Source organism: Drosophila eugracilis, unplaced genomic scaffold, assembly GCF_018153835.1.
Source record: "Drosophila eugracilis isolate 14026-0451.02 unplaced genomic scaffold, ASM1815383v1 contig_1197, whole genome shotgun sequence".
Taxonomy (NCBI): domain Eukaryota; kingdom Metazoa; phylum Arthropoda; class Insecta; order Diptera; family Drosophilidae; genus Drosophila; species Drosophila eugracilis.
The window spans coordinates 2,343,884-2,362,716 of record NW_024571981.1 but is presented as its reverse complement, the minus strand read 5'-3'; the positions used below and the strand labels follow the sequence as shown (position 1 = coordinate 2,362,716).

The 18,833-nt window shown below is 44.1% G+C and overlaps 3 protein-coding genes across 3 annotated transcripts in view; 2 read left to right on the top strand and 1 right to left on the bottom strand.

The window, feature by feature from the left end:
- Window positions 1-2,413: 2,413 nt before the first annotated feature.
- Window positions 2,414-18,833, bottom strand: part of LOC108118449 (transmembrane protein KIAA1109 homolog) — a 29,004-nt gene continuing 12,584 nt past the window's right edge. The window contains 16 exon segments of the mRNA XM_041818554.1: window positions 2,414-3,568; window positions 3,629-3,759; window positions 3,822-4,022; window positions 4,084-7,735; window positions 7,798-8,766; window positions 11,290-11,905; window positions 11,970-12,831; window positions 12,888-13,020; window positions 13,075-13,730; window positions 13,795-13,910; window positions 13,999-14,107; window positions 14,734-14,935; window positions 14,995-15,159; window positions 15,268-16,467; window positions 16,539-16,817; window positions 16,819-16,876. Of these exon segments, the coding sequence (XP_041674488.1) occupies window positions 2,900-3,568; window positions 3,629-3,759; window positions 3,822-4,022; window positions 4,084-7,735; window positions 7,798-8,766; window positions 11,290-11,905; window positions 11,970-12,831; window positions 12,888-13,020; window positions 13,075-13,730; window positions 13,795-13,910; window positions 13,999-14,107; window positions 14,734-14,935; window positions 14,995-15,159; window positions 15,268-16,467; window positions 16,539-16,817; window positions 16,819-16,876 (10,018 nt within the window). The 3' untranslated portion in view covers window positions 2,414-2,899.
- LOC108118452 (xaa-Pro aminopeptidase ApepP) lies at window positions 9,023-11,231 on the top strand. The gene is given in 3 exon segments (XM_017231170.2): window positions 9,023-9,138; window positions 9,249-9,479; window positions 9,481-11,231. Coding segments are annotated over 2 exon segments (1,842 nt in total). The 5' UTR covers window positions 9,023-9,138; window positions 9,249-9,275; the 3' UTR covers window positions 11,119-11,231.
- LOC108118453 (nucleolar protein 12) lies at window positions 17,163-18,753 on the top strand. Its single transcript, XM_017231171.2, has 3 exons — window positions 17,163-17,577; window positions 17,638-18,021; window positions 18,080-18,753. The coding sequence occupies exons 1-3, from the start codon at window positions 17,193-17,195 to the stop codon at window positions 18,586-18,588; spliced, it is 1,278 nt and encodes a 425-aa protein (XP_017086660.2). The 5' UTR covers window positions 17,163-17,192; the 3' UTR covers window positions 18,589-18,753.

Below are 18,833 nucleotides of genomic sequence, written 5' to 3'. Positions count from 1 at the left end.
CTTACTGGCGAAGAGTAGGGCGAATCGGCCCGAGGATGCGGATGTAGATGCCGCCGCTATCTGGCAGCCAAATATCTTGGCTGTAATTTAGAGACTCGACTCCCAGGACGAGCCTTAGACTGCTTCAGTTGACGTGCGTGCCTTCGACTATTTAAAATTGTTTGCCTCTTGACAGGACCAAGGGCATGGAATCGGATGGAGGGTGGGAAATAAAATAAAATGTAATTTTTATTAGGCTTGGTGGTTTTTATTGTCTGCTTTATCGTTCTTACAAGTCCTTGTCTGATATTTGTCTATGGCATGTCCTGGTTGGTCATGCCACAAGTCGCACACAAGCTCACACAAACATACACGCACACACTGATAAATAGACTTGGCCACAGGACACGGCCTCACCGACCGCCTCCTTTGGCCCTTTGAGATATTTTCGGTTTTGTTCTTGTTCTTGTCTTCTATTTTTTTATGACTTTTTTATTGACTTGATTATTATGTTGTTTGTTGTTTTCGGCCAGCCAAAAGTTTTCTTAGGCCCCCACCATAGGAAATTAAAAAATAATTTAGAGCCTGGGTTCAAGGGTTGTGCTGCATAAATTGTGTAGCACAGCCTGTGCTTGATTGCCTTCGACTGGTCTAATAAATAACACTGGGGAGTAAGGTTCACGGGAAGGGAATTGGATACCCTGAGATACCCTGTAAGTTGGTTGAATTGTATTTGCACTTTATCATTTTAAATTTCTTATGATCGAATCATTAACAAATCACAAATCAATACCAAACTAAATAGTAATATTGCTTAAAAAGATATATAAATAAGCCACATTGATGCATACATCCATCCATACCCTTTTGCCTCCTTTTTAACCATTGTTCATGCTCAATAGAAAACATAGACATAGACTTATATAAGTATCTGCCCATATATGAGACTGTTATTATGGCTTCACTCATATTTCACAGGACCCCAACACGAATGCCAACTAAATCAGGTTTAGTACAAAATATGCGACGAGTGTTATTTAAACCTGTGCGCACTCAATAAATTGCGAAATAGAAAATAAACAAAGAAAATAAAGAAAAAAGTGAAATTTGAAGTTTCGCCAATTAATGGAAAAAAGTGTCCAAGACACCTTGACAACATGCTTTGACAATTTATTGGTCAGATGCCAAATGAAATGCTAGATGAAAATTCCTTGAGTAACTTTCCGCAAGCGTTTTCGAAGGAAAACTAATAACGAAATGGGTATCGAATGACCTAAGGAGGGTCCAGATTAGAAAAGTTCAATTGATCTGAAGAATTATAGCTTATGTACTGATGCTCTTAAAGTTACTGTGGCTTAAAATCCCATCTGCGATGGCTATTAAGCTGGTGGCGTTTTAAATTAAGTGCCACCAAAACGTCAAGGGCGACGTGTATCCACAAAAAATGCAAAGGCAATCAAAACAAGATGAACCCAAACAAAAAGAGCCAAACTGGGAGCTAAGAAAAGGAACCACAAAAGAAGGGCAAGTCTCATAATTAAAAATTAAGCCATTCGCCTATTAGTTTTAACCCTCATTAACTTTAGATAAACTAATCTCCAAAGTAAACCACTCGCATTCAAAGCCCAAGTTAAACTGACACGAGACCCTTGCTAAAGGGGAAATCCCCGACCCCTCACCCACCGACCACCATTCTCCCACTCCATCAGAACCGCCTCAGTTTTTCTTTCTTTTTTCTTATTCCGCGCGCGCCTACAATGCGTGAAAAGCTCATCAACTCGGAGCAACTGCTTCACAGAGGCAGCAAAATGATGTAGAAACTGAAGCAAAAAAAAAAAAAAAAACCCGAACCTAATATGCTAAAAAAAAGAAGAAGGAACCCATCACATCGAGAGCAGCCAGAGAAAGGAAAGATAATTAAAAACGCAACCTTGATGGAAAATGAAATGTTTACAAAGACACAGCCTTAGAGTCCCCTCAGTCTCCTGCTGAGGAAAAAGTAAGACCCAGTGACAGGCGAAAGAAAACGATGAAAGGCGCCAAGAAAGTTGAGGAAAACATTTGCACTGCTCAGCCAGCGGGACAAAACGAAAATATAAACGGATACGCGCTGCGGATGAAAAGTTTACTTGGAAAAAATTACAAAAAGGCAAGTGGAAGGCCTAGAAAAGTCAAAGGGACTCCAGCCAAGGCCAAAAGGGGGCAGAGGAACAACAACAAAGTCAGGACGAAATTATCCGGAACATGTTCTTATTCAGTCAGGAGAAAAATAAAGGAAAACGAAAAGGATAAAAAATATTAAATTAATACAATCTGTATTACCCAGATTGTCATCTGAAAGGTAAGGGAATAGCAACCAAGTTACTAGCTTTGTAAAGTAAAAAATTAAATTCGGTTCAGAGAAATGGTTAAACACAAAAATGCTTATAACACATTCAGTTTTGGTAGATTTAATTTTTTAATACGCATTTTCGAAAGTTTATTCACTTTACTTATTGATAGACTTACACGTTTTTTTTATTGTATATAATTATGTATATTCAATTAGAGCTACTTATAGTTTAAACACAATTGCTCTGCTCATTGTTGCATAGTAAATTCTAGAATAACAAAACCATGTAATGATAGTTACAAAGCGCCAAAATTGAGCAAATTACACGAAGCACTTGACTTTACATCTATAAAAAAATATACAGTTACGCTTAAAAAGTAGGGGAACGAGAGCAAACCATTTACATTATATAAGAAGCTGCCTTATTGGCCAAATAATACCGCGAGTTTCAATTTAAAGCATGCTAGGTCAACCAGGGTAATAAATAAAAAAAACTTTACACGGGTGAAAAATCTATACACCACTACTTAAACTAAATCGAAGGACTTTGGGTAATTGTCAGTTGTCATAGATGAGTTTCTGCCATGGCTAATTCGTTGGTGGTCGATGGTTCTGCTGTTGTTGCTTGCCACCGACACTAGCTCCAACATCTCGCTCCACTTTGTTTTCGCGAACCATCAGCAGTAGTTGCAGCATCATCAGGGCCTGCACCTTGTCCAGCGGATCCATAAATCCGCGTTGCAGCCACTTGGGTATTGTTGTACGAGCGTGGCTGAAGCCCAGTTTATTTAGGATGTAATCAACGCCATAGGGCTCAATAGACTTGCCCGCCCAGGAGAGAAGGCGTACTGTAGGCTCCAAATGCCACGTTTGACACTCAAAGTGCCTCCAGTCGCGCACAAACGATTCGAGATCAAAGGTTGGCATGGAGCCCCCCTGTTGCGGCTGCTTGCCATCATCGTTTGAGGCGCTTGTCGATGGTCCACCAGCTGCCGCTTCAGGCGATAAGGTTGTGGATGTTGATGTGGCGGTCGTCGTGTTCGTCGACGCTGCTCCCGACATATTGGCAGTAGCGTTCGATAGGCTTATGTGGCTGCCTTGCAGCGGATCCAGACTGTTCATCTGCTTTCCCTGGGCAGTCAGGTTCGTGCTGGATGCGGCTTTCTTTTCCTTTAGTATCTCGTCGGTCAGATATGGCTTCAGATTGGCCTTCTGCGAGAGATTCGGCGAGGCTGCCCTTGCCGATTGAGCTCCAATCTGGTGGTAAATATAGAAATATTACTTTCAAATATTCAATAATGTTTGGGGAGTACTTACCACCTTCTCTTTTTCAGTCACATAGGAGGTGATGAGATCGTGAAGGAAGAAGAAAGCATCCGCATCGACTGTCACAAAGATGTGGTCGTCGAACTCGGTGATGAAGCTGCACAAAACTTCTGGCTTATTTTCTGCAATAAAAATTCTTCTGTGAGCAACATTTTTTTATAATCATAAAATTATTAGTACATACCACTTGGCTCTGGTGTGGTTGGTCCCTGTTTGTGCTCAGTCTTGAAATGCAGTTGCAGGCTGGGCAGAGCAAAGATGACCTCCCGATTGTGGTTGTGCTCCTGCGCCTTTGCCGCGCTGCTGCTGCCGGAGGCCCTTGTTCGCTCTATAGAATTGGAGGCAATCTCCCGTTCGCATTCCAGCATAGGAAAGCGGTCCACAGCTGTGTAAAGAAAAAATATGTCTTAATTCCAATTATCAAAAAATAACAGGTATAATCTTACCATCAATCTCGCTGTTGGCAAAAGCGTAGTGGAACCACTCATTAAGCGTCTTGAACTGAGGTGGGAAAATGATGTTCCTGGTGATGCGACTTACGATCGCCATAGAGTGGTTTTGTTGCTGTTGCACCTCTGTCGACTGTCCCAAGGAAGAGGTGAGTGTCTGGGTGACCAGAACTTCGTCCTCGCTCTGCCGAGCCTCCGTGGCAAAGTTAATAGATGGGGATCTCAGACTGAACAGAGCCCACGACTTTGACTTAAAGTTAATGCCGTGGAAGCAGGCTAACGAAATGTTCTGCCCTCGAAGCTCGACGGTACCACCTAAAACATTGCCGTGACGTGGCAAACGGGTGACAAGTGAAGGCACTACGAGACCCACGGCCTGCGCCAATGGCTTCTGCCAGTGACGATGATGACGTGCATCTGTATTTTCGCCAATCAAACCCTGAATTTGAACAGGAGCAACAAGCTCTCCGTTTGCAGGCTTCTTCTTGAGCTGCTGCCGCCTCTTGATGCTAGCAGTTCGATCTTGCAAGCGTGGCTCCAAACTGGAGAACACTCTCTTGGAGGATTTAAACTGCTGCGTGAAGAACTCCTCTAGCTTAAAGTACATCTTCAGTAGATCTGCTGTTGTCGACTTGCTAATCATTATCTGGAGTTGGTCCCAGCTAAGATCGCCATGGATAAATATCAGAGCTCTGGGTTGATCTTTGCCATGTGTCGGAGCTGCTGCCGCCTGTGATGCAGTTCGCCACTCATCCTTCATGGCGGCAGAGAAGCTACTTATTCTGGTCATCAACACTGAAGTTCCCATGTAGTCTAGCCTTAGTTCCAGGGCCATAAAACTCAAACCCAAGGTGTGGTATGGGTCCACCCCTGCCTCCTCCTTGATGTGGAAACGTTTGTTAATCTTATTAACCTCGAAACTGCCACCTACGATACCACCCTTGGCATCTAGGGCTGATCCTCCTAGATAGATCCCGGCATACATGTTTTTGTAGCCTGTGCTCCCGATGGAGAGACGACCATCCGATTGAAAATCTTTGGTGAGCCACACAACATTACCGCACACATTGCCAATGTTCATTTGAACATTTAGTTTGGTGAAATTAACTGCAAATATAACTAGAGTTTCCCAGGCAGTGATTTGGTTCTTTTCGGAAGGTGGAGTTCCTGACGAATCTGCGCTAGAAGACTTGCCTAGGCTCTTCAGTTGTCTTACAGCTCCAAAGTGTCCCAGTTGCTGCTGTTGCGACGGCTGAGGATCAAAATCTAGACGCATTTTCTCCTTCGCCCTGGCAGCGTCTTCACTGGGAGTTGGTGTAGCAGGTGGGCAGCCAGTGGGGGTTTCTGCTCCATTGCCCTGCTGCTGTTGTTGCTGTTGCACACTAAGATCGCCCAGGAAGAGCCTTCTTACTATCCTCCTGCGATACCAAGCCTTGGGAAAAGCTAAGATTTCAGTTAACCTCCTCATATCATACTTAAAACTGGCGCTACCAATATCCACGATGGTAGAGAACCGTATCACGGCTCGCGATTGGTCCAGAGATCTCTTAGAACTGGGCAATGGTTCGATGTACACCTTTCTGCAGCGAGTAATGTGGAACTTGACAAACTCAACGTTGATGCTTAACGAATCCTTTCTTTCACTATCACTTAATGGTGAAAACTGTGTCTCTTTGGAAGTCTTTTTGCCACCATACGGATGGAAGATGAACACATTAAAGTCGGCCAGGCAACCGGTGACACTCAGTCCACCCGTGGGTAGTTGCTGCTCCGGATGGGCATGAACTCCTGGCTGTGCTGAGTTCTCCTCGTCGCTGCTTCTCTTCGAACTGAATACAATGTCCAAACTGGGCAACTGGAGCATGCATTCCACTCTAGAAACTGGCAGACAACTAAATCTGAAGGTAGACGGTTGCATGTGGAAGTAAACTATAACATCTACTGGAAATGAAGCATAAGTCACATAGTTGGCAGGCAGTATGTCCAGATTAACGGCTGTATTATGGGAGGGAGTCGGCGGGACACTACTGGATTGTCGAGCGGGAATGGGTTCCAGAGTCTGCTCTAGAAATTCCAAAATATGTGGTGATATGATAGTTTCTTCTGGGATACTTTGTAGAGTCATCCAGGCGCACAAAGTAGCACGCTTGCTACCCATTCTGCGACCATGTGGCAGCTGGTCTCCAGTTATTTGCTCCGCCAATGTTTTCGATTGGTAGTGAAGTTTAACATCCAGACCTGGGATATGGAAGATAGTGAGATCCGCAAGCAAGGCGTTGGCGTTATAACGTAGCTTGCTCTTATCCCTTTGCCTCCTCGAGGGCGTCGGACTACCCCAATCGTTACCAATGCTTCTTTCCCGCTTGTGGGATTTTACACTCGAGGCAGGTACTCCGCTTGAAGCTGTTCCCGATCCACCAGTGTAGCCTTGGGCTCGTTCATCTCCGGTATCTTTTGTATGCAACACGCACTTTCCAGAATTCACCAGTACCTTTATGTCAAGTTCAAAATCGATGTTGGGTTCCGGTTGCTTCTGACTATGGCCATGCTTACGTCGCATTTCGACGGAGGTGCCATCAACATCTATTTCGCTGGGCGTAATGTCACCTCTCCAATCAAGCTCATTGTCGGCCGTCTCCGTATCCGTGTCGGCATTGGGTAATGAAGTCTGACGCATAGCCTCCGTGAAGGTCACTCTTCCAAGAGCGTTGATTCCTCCTCCGACTACCCCTCCTCCTCCAGTATGTTTTAAGGAAGCACTGCGAGAGTGGCAAGAGGCAGGGGTGCTCTGCAAGCTAGATATCTCATCATTGGAGGCAATAGTATCCAGTCTCCTGCCCGCATAACTCCCGTTGTCCAAGGTCTGGGGAACACATACACCAGCTACTGAAGACCCAGCTCCAATGTATGAATGTGAGCGGCCATAGTTCTTCAGAGATCTTCTTAGCGAAGGTCTCTTCCATTTTTGGATCATATCTCTGCGGAAATACTTGTAGCAGATGGCTTGGAGCTCTTGCAATCGTCGCTCCTCATGAGCCACCGTATTATGGGATGCTCCCAAAGTACGCAGATCATTGATAATCTTTAACTGTTCGGCCATTTCCTTCTCCATCATAAATGAACGCTTCTTAGAATCAATTGTTGGATCGAAAACAAAAGAAGGCAAGTTGTCAAAGTCTCCTCTTTTTCGCACAAAAGTATCTCTGCAGCTTTGATCGCCTTCATCGCTATCGGGTGATTCCATTTGCGTCTCATCCTCCTCGAAACCCGTAAGCATGGTTAAAGTGTGACCAAGGGAACTCAGCTGCTTGCCAATATTCACATCTAAATGAATATCCACACCCTCCATTTGCCATTTAACATTCAGCAGCCATTTGGCGTTCTCACCTTTCTTGGCTGCTGTTGTGCGAGAACAAACTTCGAAGGTTCCTTCAGACACAACGCATACATTCATGATGGGCTCTGCACTATTCGGTTTCCAGTCATCCAAGTTGGTTTCAAAGTCATCGGCAAACCGAAGACACAGGCCCTGAAACTTCCCCTTCGAGACCAAAGCACCCGAATTGCAGGCCGAAATTATCGTGTTCTCTAATGTTATCACAACAGCGCCCTTGGCATCAAAATCTTGATATGAACGGGAGCCAAACGTCTGCAAAAAAAATGTATTTGTTTAGAAACCGAGTTTATCGTAAAACCAAATTGATAACATACCGTGGTGTTGACCTGTTTGAGTGGCAAGCAAATTCCCATGTCCTCCACAGTGAGTTGAAGGAAGAGCGTGGATAAATTAGAGCTGGCTATCTGGCCAAAAGCCACTCGATCGAACACCTGGGGATTCTGCAGATTCTGGTTCTGATGCTGCCCCGAATATTGAGCGAACTGGCTGTGCTGGGCGTGTTCATGACACAGATTGGCCCGCTTTTCCGCCCAATACTCGTAGGCATTCTTGTAATTGAGCCACACGAGAATGGCCTTGTCCACGGCAATTGGCTGTACATAGACCAGAGGTCTCTTGAGAGTGAGCAGTATCAACTCCTTGTCCTCGTTGAGGAGCTCATCTTGGAAGGCATTTCTCAAATTAATGGTAGTGTGGAAGAAAGCGTACTGCTGGAATTCCGGCTCAGCCTCGTCGAAGATTACGTTACGGATAATCTGACCCAGGGATAAATTAAAATCGATGTGGGCCTTGAAAAAGAGCTTGCGGTTGCTCATATCCCCGAGGTTTTTCACACGATTTGACAGCTGCAGCTCCAAAATTCCGGTTTCAAAGCGAACCGCCGAGGAGCAAGGCGTGGTAGCCGTCAATTGTATGCGTTTCATCGAAATGTTTATGGAAAAAAGGATACGCTTGAGCGAAGATTCCTGCACTGTCCCGGAATTATCACCACTCTCCTCCGTCCACAAAGGCACGGGTTTCTCGCCTCCGTAAACCTTCTGCAGCACTTCGTTTATTTCACGCATAAATACCTTCTGCACAAAGACCAGGTGGTTCAGGAGATCTGTGGTTAGGCATCGCTCGAATTCTCCTATTTCAGCACTGGCATTCACGTAGCCACCTTGCCGCAAGACAATGCCCTCGACATTTTCAGTGTGATCCTGTCGATGATCTGGAATATATTCCGCCAGAACGTGAATAGGTGGCAGGCCAATGCATGCCTCCGATGGCAGGTTCATCTCATTCTACAAGGGGAACAAGAAAAATTTGATTTGTTTTTATATTATTTTGCATTAAATATTTTTAGCTTAAAATATTTTTAATGCTTTTAGATAGAAACCAAAAAAGGTCATTAACATTCATCTGATATGATTTTGAATTTCGCGCGTATGTTTAAAAATTCGCAGCTGACAGTGTTACCTTTTTTGTAAAAGTGCAAAAAAAAAAAATACTAAACGCAAAAAAGCGATATGGTATAATAACGTATTGTGTGCAGCATTTTTGCACTGTGATAAATTACAGAATTGAATGTGTCATTGCAAACCGAACAAAAAAAAGGCACCGGTTATAAAATAAATTGCACCCTGTCATTTAAACAATAGTTTGACAATCACTGTGTGAGTGGCACTTATATGCTCCCGATTATTTATGTATTTATGGGATAAAGAATGCGATTACTTTTGATTATCTTATCATCTTAAGCTGATTAGATTTTGTGTTTTCAAAGTTATTTTGCAGTCATTCGGAAACTACGATGAAGAGGAACACCACCCAGATTCTGGCCAAGCTGAGGGAGCTGATGCTGCGGGCCCAAGTGGGCGATTCCAGCGGCATATCGGCATACATAGTGCCATCGGACGACGCCCACCAGTCGGAGTACCAATGTCAGCATGACGAGCGGCGCTCCTTTGTCAGCGGATTCGATGGATCCGCTGGCACGGCGGTTGTAACCACCAAATAATGCCCTGCTCTGGACTGACGGTCGATACTATCAGCAGGCGGAGAAGCAACTGGACTCCAATTGGGTGCTGATGAGGGATGGTCTCACCACCACGCCGTCGATAGGAGCCTGGCTGGCCAAGAATCTGCCCAAAGGCAGCTTCGTGGGCGTTGATCCCCGTCTGCTATCGTTCCGCGTATGGAAACCCATCGAAACGGAGCTCAACTCTGCGGAATGCCAACTCGTGCCCATTGAAAACAATCTCATCGATGAGGTCTGGGGTAAGGATCAGCCATCACAGACATCCAACAAGATTATCACCCTGAAACTAGAATACTCCGGCGTAACAATCGCCAAGAAATGGGAAGTGGTACGCAAGCAATTGAAAGATAAGAATGTTGATGCCTTAGTCGTTAGTGCTCTCGATGAAATCGCTTGGTTCTTAAATCTTCGCGGGTCGGATATTGATTTTAACCCTGTCTTCTTCTCATACTTGCTTGTGACCACTGACGATCTACTACTCTTTGTGGACTCTGCAAAATTACCTACTGATTTTGCCCAGCATCAGACCGAGAACAACGTTAGGATCAGTGTTTTGCCTTACGCTTCAATTGGTGTGGAAATCAGTAAGATTGTGTCCAGCAAGGATTCAAAAATCTGGATTGCACCCACCAGCAGTTACTATCTAACTGCCTTGATACCCAAATCGCGTAGGGTTCAAGAGGTCACACCCATCTGTGTTCTAAAGTCGATTAAAAACGATGTCGAAATCGCAGGATTTGTTAACAGCCACATTCGCGACGGTGTCGCTCTGTGCCAGTATTTCGCCTGGCTTGAAGATCAAGTGAAAAATGGCGCGGAAGTTGATGAAATATCTGGTGCCGATAAGCTGGAGTCATTCCGATCATCGAAGGATAAGTACATGGGCCTTAGCTTCACCACAATCAGTGCTTCTGGGCCCAATGGTTCTGTTATACACTATCACCCAAAGGAGGAAACCAACAGGAAGATAACCGATAAAGAAGTTTATCTGTGCGATTCTGGAGCTCAATATCTGGATGGTACTACGGATGTGACGAGGACTCTTCATTTTGGTGAACCCACCGAATTCCAGAAGGAAGCCTACACTCGCGTTTTAAAGGGCCAACTGAGCTTTGGCTCTACTGTTTTTCCGGCTAAGGTTAAAGGACAGGTTCTGGACACTTTGGCAAGAAAGGCTTTGTGGGACGTTGGCTTGGATTACGGTCACGGTACCGGCCATGGAGTGGGTCACTTCTTAAATGTGCATGAGGGACCCATGGGTGTGGGAATTCGACTGATGCCAGATGATCCTGGTCTCCAGGCAAACATGTTTATTTCCAATGAACCTGGGTTCTACCAGGATGGAGAATTCGGCATCCGTGTCGAGGACATTGTTCAGATTGTGCCCGGACAAGTGGCGCACAATTTTGCCAACCGAGGAGCCTTAACTTTCAAAACAATCACCATGTGCCCAAAGCAAACTAAAATGATCAAAAAGGAGCTTTTATCCGATGTAGAAGTAAAGCTGCTCAATAGCTATCATCAGCAAGTTTGGGAAACTCTTTCGCCAATCTTGTCTCGCGAAGGGGACGAATTCACTTTGACCTGGCTTAAGAAGGAAGTTAAGCCAATTTAATTGCATTTTAACCTGTTAACTTTACGTCATTCATATCTATTATTCTGTAATACTCGGATTTTATATATCTTTGAAACTGCACTTTGATTAAATGATTTTTTTGAAAAAAAGCAGTTTAACAAATTTACTTTCTAAAAATCTGAAACTAATTAAGAAATACTTTTAGCTTACCTGAATTTTGGTATTGAAGCTGAGAGTGTGCGTGGGCAGATCGATGACAAACTTTGCCCTTTGGCCGGTCACACCCATTGAGCTAACGTGATTCATTCGATATTGAGCCTGTAGCGAAGGAAGTAGAGCTGCATTTATAGACAAACTCTGCAGCAGTACATTGAATTGCATCACTAGAGGCTGGAGCAATCCGTTCTGGTGCTGTGCCGTCCCCGTTTTCGATTGCGCCATTTGGGCTGCACGACGAGCCGCCTGCTGCGGTTGCTGTTGGGCTCCTGTTCCACCGGAAACAGTACGCTCCCGCATTTCGCTGGCTACTCCTGTTCCACTGCTGGCTCCTCCAGAGTTGCGAGCATGGAACGGAGACTCTGGCTCCTCGGCTGTATGCGAACGGATAGTGGACCGACCGGAATTACGCTTTACTCGCAGCTCTTGTAGAGTTGACGATAATTGCTTAGAGCTTCGAGTCATCATTCCATGCAAAGCCACTGGATGTTGTGGTATGTCTATGTTAACAGCCCCAATCGATAGCAGACCACTGTTCTTATCCTTTCCCCTCTTCGAAAGGCTCGAATACAGAGTCTGGCTTTTGCCCACGGTTACTTTGACCACGGTTCTGAAATGAGTAAATAAATATATAAGATATATATATTTCTATAACTAGAAAAGTTAATACTTACTGTTGACTGGGAGCAACACCTTCAAGCAGCACAATCATCGCTCGCCCCACTTGACCAGTAAGAGAGCACTCCAAGGAGACAGGACGAGCCTTTTTTCTCCATGTGGCTGTGCTATTGAGGGTTGTTATCTCCGACTCAAGCTTAAGACCGGAAAGCGTAGCTAGCAAACGAGTTTTATGGATCTTGGCCACCCCGAAGACAATCAGACGCGTTCGCTCCTGGGATGGTGCATCTACCGGTAGCATTTCGCGGTGCTGGGGTAGAGGTGTTGGAGCACTAGCCAAGTCATCTTCATCGTGGGCGAAGCCCGCTGGCTTGCTTTTGTGTTCGTTTAACGAACTTCTTTGAACCACAGTTTTGGTCTCCGGCATCGTTCCATACAGTTCCAAAAGGTGGTATATGGTCTTCCAGCAGTTAGGTGTCTCTAGCATCGGAGCCATCGTTGGCATTCCTGCCTTGGTCAGCGTGTTCTGGTAATCTCCACTAACACTGGTGGCACAAGCTCCATTAAGTGAAGCTTTCGACTCCGTGGACATCTTGAGGATATTCTGTTCATGGAGCGACGTTGTTGGACTATCCCTCAGAGGTGATGAACTGGACTCATTTAAATTCGTGTAGCCCAACTTGCCCTTTACGGATTTTCCGGTTGATCGAAGCTTCTGGGCGAAGCTCTGAGGCCTATTTTTGGCATTTGGAGAGGGTGTAAGTTGAATAATGGGAGCCAAGCCTCCAGGACGCGGTCTCGTTAACGTCGTGGGCATGGTTTCATTAAACTTGTCATAGCGTTCATCTGAATAATTCTCCCCATGACCAAAGCGTTCCGATACCGAGTTAAATGGTAGGAGGTCTGTTGGTTCAGAAGCTAAAAGGCAAAAAAGTTATTTTTGGTTTATGATGTAATATTTAAGGTCCTTTTACCCAAGCTACATTCATCTTTGGTCTGGCTCTTTTTGCTTAGTTCGGGCTGGTCGTGGAACTCGTTTTGGGCATCCTTTACATTTTGGTACATATTGCAAATCTGATGTAGCAGCCTCAGCAGCGGCATATTCACCTAAGTAACAAAAAGTTCAGTTTAATTTAGCTTATATGTACTTTAGAAACTTACCTGCTGCGAGATGAATCGGACATTGAGACTAAAATTAATCACAGTGCTGGTGTGCTTCTTCAGTTGGCGACGCGACATATATATGACATTCTGACGTGCCTGATCCACCATGCCATCTGACATTTTTAATACCTCCAACTCCACACCGACTCTCTCACATAAGAATAAAGGAGTGTCCATCATAATGGAGGCCCTACCGCCATTTGATTTCTTATTCAGTTTGGCTGGTTTCTGGGCAGAGTTTTTCTTATCGCCCGCCTCGCTGACCACAATGTCCACCCGAATTGAATCGAAAGTGCCGATCAGCGAAAGATTGGTTCCAAAGTTTTCCAAGGAAGATATGTCAGCATTCGAAAACTTATTGATCATCTGCTGTGGCATCACTCCTAAACAGGTAAGCAGCGGTTCAAATATCAAATGTGCATCCAGCAACTTTATGGAATCCTGCATTACGCCACTGCGAGATTGACCCGTATGACCATGCATTTTCGGGGGAGCTGGCCGAGCATTTTCCTTTTCGGTAAAGTGTTTCTTCTTGTTATCTTGCTGCTTAGCCATCCAGAAGTATAAGTCCTCCTTGTGGTTATCGGCCCCCAACCAGAATTTGTTCACAGAGTTGGTAGAGCTTAAGGACCCCTCTTGCAAAGCACCGTACTCTGCAGACAAGAAATACATTACATTATGAAATATTTCAATAATTTTAAAGCATTATACTCATACCGAATTCCGGAACCTGTTTTTCTACCAGCCCAGAAATAATGGGCAGCATTTGAATGCTAGAACGAGATGAATTGCCATGTGAATAATTCGAGGCTTTGCTATGCACTTTATTTAAGCTGAGGGCCACGGACGTATATTAAAAAGAAGAACAGATCACAATTATAACATTAATGAAATGTAGTGGAGAAGATAATAAGAACTTACCCTCGACGAGGATGGTGTATATTTGGCGAAGTCGATGTTGATCGCTGGGAGGCGGTTCCATGGTTACCAGCTTCATGCCCATATGAAACACCTCCATACTGATTATTTTCTATATTAGTAAGAATTTTAAATAAAGAAGTGTTATGAATATTGGTCAAGCACTCTTCAAGACAGCACTCTTCTTGGGAAGTTGTACACTGAACGAAATCGTATAAAATTGGAATTGAAAATAAGCTCTAAGGAAACGGAGATAAAAGAAAGATTATAGGCTCCTTACAAACTTTTCGCTTAATGTACAACACACTTAAGTTTAGATTTAGTTCCATAGATATAGATATAGAAATAGCCAGAAAGGATAGAAGAGTTGTATTGTTCTGTAGTACAAGTATAATGCAAACGCTAAGCATCAAACAGAATGAAGTGGTGAACACTCAAAGCGGTGGATAACATTTGTGTGGTTGGAGTATTTACAGAGAGAAGAGGAAAAGAAAGGAAATAGAGGGTAGATCAAAGCAACATACACACGCACACACAATATTTTGACTTGGTTAACAAACAATCAACAAGTGCATCAACCAGGAAAGAGGAAATATAGAAAGTCTATAACTATACATATAACTAGGTTAAAAGGAGATAACCACCCGCCACAGACGGCGGGCAGGAGAGCGTTAATCAAAAAAATACCAATGTGAGTTCGATGATGCTGTGTTTGCCCAAGTAATAATGCATTCTCACTCTCTTCCGGATTCTCGCCGACGCCCGCAAAGGCGCCCATTTCAACATCACCTTCGCACTCATCATTCTCGACCTCCTCATCGTTCTGCGGAAACGAAAAGGTAACATTGATCGGCCGGGCCAACTTGTTCTTGTACTGGTGCTCAAACAGAATTGGATTATAAAGAGTATTTTTCCACTGCCGACTTAGCACAATGATGCCCTATAAAATAATTTAAAAATAATCAATTATAGAAAATTTAACGTCGGTGTTTTACTCACCTGTCGCAAAGTGTTCAGATGCGGAACATCGTGTTGCTTAAAGATCGGCTCAATTCTATGAACACCCTCATCGAGAACCAATTTCTGCATGATGTAACACAGCTGGCAACTGGGATCCTCCTGCAGTGTCTTCGAAAGCAGCGTGTAGTTGTTGCCATAGCGACTCTGCAAAGAATTTCAATAATACATATTAATAAAAAAAAAACTTTAAAAAAAACTAGGCATTTACAAAGTGAAAGATAAGTATAAAAACAATTATACCTCCTTTGTTACCTTCTTGATCTTGGGGTTTCTTTGTATTTTCTCGTTATCCATGGCCTCTGCCATAAGGCAAGCAGCCACTGCTGTCTGCCTCGTATGTAGAGCCTTCATTAAGGATACGATCTTGATAGCCAGTCGATTGCTGGGATTCATCCATGCCGTGATTGCCGGTGACGCAGTGCTCAAAAGGTTCCAATCCAATCGTGTCAGATCGATCTTGCGGGTAATAGGCACGCAAGGTGGAGCTGCAAAATTGAACCAAACCGCTTTCAGTTCAATTACACAAGAGGAAGTCTTATCCGTTTCCTTGACGTTGGACAAAACATTGTCATAGTTATCCTTAGAATTGGTCCCTGTCCCTGCATTAGGTTTCTGAGCTCCTGATTGAGCGTTTGCTGTACTGGTTCCCTTTTCCACATCTTCATCAGGAGGTTTGGGTGTGGATTTTCTTTGTTCAGCTGCAGAAGAGCTGTCTCCCACATTGTTTTCAGAGGCAGGTAGAAACTTCTCCTTCGGAGTTTTGGGAGTGGGAGGCTTTTTCGTTATTAACCTCCAAGCAGCCTCAGCCTTCGAAGTGGCCCCGCCATCTCCGGAAGCTGTTGCTCCATCACCTTGACCCACCAATTCATTAATATTAAAGCCTCCGGCGGAAGTGCCAGCCACTGCTCCAGTGGCCGCCATTTCGGCCAGCTCTTCCTTGCTGTTTTCTGACTTTTCAAAGTGCGAACGCTTCACTATCTTTACACCCACGCCCTCTAAGCCACACTCGAACATAATATAGCCAATGCTTTCAATGCCCGTGCTTTCCGGCATTTTCAGGCATTCAAACAGCACTTTGCTCTTGTGTTCTGGAATGGCGGTGACGATAATAGGTGAGTCTTGGGCGCAAGATTGGCCTTCGGTCTTCAGACGACGCAGTTGAGCATGGGCCCTTCCAATATCAAGTGTTATGACAAGCTCCTCCAATTGCTTTTCCGATGTCTCGATAAGGATGGGCTCTCCCTGGACATTGTCGGGCCGCGTTTGCGATGAGAGATGTGCTAAGAGAGCACGGGTGCCCTTCATAATGCCACCCTTTTTGTTACTACTGCCCGACTGGACCGTTTGCTGAATGTATACGTTGTGCATGGAGGCACGCGTCGTCTTACCCAGATGGAACTTCGTGGAGATGCCCTCCATGTAGAAGGTGAGTAATGAGACGCAGCTCAGATCCTTCAAAGAAGATAGATTTGTATGTTAATTTCTTTCACTTAAAAGAACTTCCGTCTAATGTATGTACTTACTTGTACATTATCCAACGCTGCCACTGAGATAATCTCCTCAACAATAGACGACTGCAACATGGTGATGCTGACCTTGGGCAGCACAATTAATCCTTGAGTCTTGGTAGAAATACTCTCCTCATAGACATCACTAAGGAAGGAATCGCCAGGACCCTGGAGGTGTCTTTCGGTTGTGGACCGCTTGGAGTTGGAATGCACCTGCGACCAGTAGCTCAGGCTCTGGTCCCGCTTCAGGATGTTATCGTTGTTCACCTTAGCGATGCAGGAAGTGTGGATGAAAGTTAACTACTGAGAGCAGGTGCATCGATTGAATTGTTGGGATGGCCGCCTCAACCATTCTTCAAATAAACAAAAAAAATATAGAAAAATAAGCCATTATTTATAAGATCATTTTTGATTTTTAAAAATTTTAAAAAATAAACTACAGAACATTTTTTAAGAAACAAATAAAATATATATATAATTTATGTGGTAATTTAAATTTTAAAAGCACAATAACGATATTTTTGGTATATTTCATTTATTTCATATTATAGTATATTTTTCCATGTGATGCGATGTTATAAATTATCGGGCTCTTCACGGTCACACTATTAGGCCACACGTGTGTGGGAAAAACATCGATTGATATAAGGTGGCATTAATTGTTTAAAAATGAAAACACCAAAACCAAAAGAACTAAAAAAAGATGAATTAAAGCCGACCAAAAAAGAGACCGGTCTTGCCGAGGATGGTAAGGTAACTAAAAAAGCGAAAACAAAGCCCAAAAAGAAGTTGGGCAAAGAAGTAAAGCAGGAGGTAAAGGCCGCTGTCCAGGAGAGTCCCAAGAAACTGTCGTCGAAAGATCTGGCGAAAATCGAAAAGAAAAAAGCCAAAAAGCAGGCTCAGAAACTGAAAAAGCAACAAAATAAATTGGTCCCTAAGGAGGTCACGAAAGAACCGGAAACGGTTATTATTAAGGAGAAAATCAAGGACCAAGCTGTGGAAAAACAAAAAGGAAAAGTTACCAAGAAGGCAAAGGCCAATAACAAGAAAGACGGTAATGTTAAGCCCTAACCATATTTCATAATCATTCTAAGAATTTATTTCCCTTTAACAGAAGGTGTTAAACGGGAACGCAATCCTGAGGACGAAGCAGCCACCGTATTTGTGGGCAATCTGCCAATTAACACCAAGCGCGTTCAGCTAGTGAAGCTCTTCCAGCAGTACGGTTCCGTGCAATCCATCCGATTGCGCACAGCCGGTGGTAAGCAGCTCTTTAAGCACAAACAGCGCAAGGGGGCCGGCTCCCTAAACGCCTATGTGGTGCTTCAGAATCCAGAAACTGCCAAGCAGGCCCTGGCCCTTAATGGATCACAATTCAAAGACAACCATCTGCGAGTGACTCCCGCTGCTAAAGCCGAAACCTATAGACAGGGAAAAGATGAACAACCAAATGACAATGATGCCAAACGGACGATTTTCGTGGGCAGCCTTAAATACTGTAAGTTTAAACAGAGATTAGTATTACCTCGACGTTAATTTTGAATATACCTTCGCAGCGGCAAACGAGGAGAAACTGCGCGAGATCTTCTCCAGCTGCGGCGAGATTGACTACGTTCGGTGCCTTCAGGATGGCGACAAGGGCTGCAAGGGCGTGGCCTACGTTTGTTTCCAGAAACCTGACGCTGTGGGCCTAGCTCTAGAACTAAATCAAACCCTTTTAGATGACAGGCCAATCAACGTGGAGCGCTATCAAGTTAAGAAACTAGGTGCCAAACAAGTACGCGACGCTGCTGCCGCATCCGCTGCATCAAGCACGTCTTCAAAAACCAAAGCCAAGAAACAAAACTCTGTAGGCGCCAAAAAACGATTGGACAAGAAAAAGGTCAAGGAGAACGGTACTGCGGCAAAGGAAACTAACGGAGCAGCAACTGGGGGTCAAAAGAAAAAATCCGAATACCGAGGAGTGAAAGTAGATGGCATTAAGAAGGCGAAAAAGCCCAAAAAGAAGAGCAATGACCAACAGACGGCTTTGGCCAAAAAGATAGCCCCCAAACAGAAGAGTTAATTTACATATAGCTTACGTCTAAAGTCTTAATTAGGTTGCAATTCAATCGAAAGAATTTGGTTTCTATTTCTGTTACGAAGTTGACCATCGAATGTTCAGTTCAAGTAAAGATACACATTTTTAGTTTAACTTCTTAAGGATCCAAATAAATTGTGTATACAGTAACTTTATTGATTAACGTTATTTTAATTCGGAAACGAACCTTACTCTCAGACTGTCTTTTAAAGAAGGCTTTGCAAATATGC

Bases quoted from the DNA above. Each gene is read 5' to 3' on its own strand.
- LOC108118453 (XM_017231171.2), top strand. From the start codon at position 17,193: ATGAAAACACCAAAACCAAAAGAACTAAAAAAAGATGAATTAAAGCCG. The intron at 17,578-17,637 runs GTAATGTTAAGC...TCCCTTTAACAG, and splicing joins GGCCAATAACAAGAAAGACG to AAGGTGTTAAACGGGAACGC. The intron at 18,022-18,079 runs GTAAGTTTAAAC...ATACCTTCGCAG, and splicing joins CGTGGGCAGCCTTAAATACT to CGGCAAACGAGGAGAAACTG.